Genomic DNA, 800 nt, shown 5'->3' on the forward strand with positions numbered 1-800 from the left:
ATGTGTCCATTAGCTGCTGCCTCATCCATCGCTGCAACGGTACAACCTTCGCTACGATGTTCATGTAGCCATTTGAGCATTGCCAAATGACCAGCCGCAGCAGCTCCATCCATGGCTCGCTCCGTGCATCCTTCTTCTCGATGTTTATGCAGGATCTTCACCACATCCAAATAATTGCCACGAGCAGCTCCATCCATCGCGTTCGTGGTACACCCACCACCTCGCCGTCGTGAGCTGGATCGTGATCCACTGCTGCTAGCAGAGCTACGAGGGTGTTCACTCGTTGGTCTATACTTGTTCAACCACATGACAGTATGTAAATGGCCGTTAGCTGCGGCCTCATCCATCGCTCGTGTCGTGCATCCTTCGGTTCTATTCGAATGTAGCCATTGCACGACTCGCAGGTATCCATTTCTGGCTGCTTCATCCATTGCATCAGTCGTGCATCCTTCATGTCGATGAATGTGTAGCCATTTGACAACTTCTAAATGTCCATTCATGGCTGCATCGTCCATTGCAACGTGTGTGCACGCATAATCCTTACCCTTGCGATGTAGCCATTTGATTACTTCAAGATGACCATTAGCAGCAGCATATGTGGTGGAAGGCGGGAACTTTGCACAACGGCGCGCCACTGGATGTGAGGACGCGTGTTGCTCAAGCGGGTCATTTCAAAAACCTTACGAGGCTTTTTTTTTAAATGACTTGATTATTACCGCTAAACGGTGTAGCACTGGAGCCGACTTTTACGGTATGGGGTATGAATTATGATCCCAAATACGGTACTTGGCAATCCTTGG

General features: G+C 49.4%; 1 protein-coding gene across 1 annotated transcript in view; it reads right to left on the reverse strand.

The window, feature by feature from the left end:
* PPTG_07715 (hypothetical protein) overlaps positions 1–538 on the reverse strand; it is a gene marked incomplete at its 3' end in the record, with an annotated part of 1,123 nt that extends 585 nt beyond the window's left edge. Inside the window, exon 1 of the mRNA XM_008901989.1 lies at positions 44–538. Within this exon, the coding sequence (XP_008900237.1) occupies positions 44–515 (472 nt within the window). The 5' untranslated portion in view covers positions 516–538. The remainder of the gene's footprint in view (positions 1–43) is intronic.
* Positions 539–800: the final 262 nt, after the last annotated feature.

Source organism: Phytophthora parasitica, assembly GCF_000247585.1.
Source record: "Phytophthora parasitica INRA-310 unplaced genomic scaffold supercont2.12, whole genome shotgun sequence".
NCBI classification, from domain to species: Eukaryota; Oomycota; class Peronosporomycetes; order Peronosporales; family Peronosporaceae; genus Phytophthora; species Phytophthora nicotianae.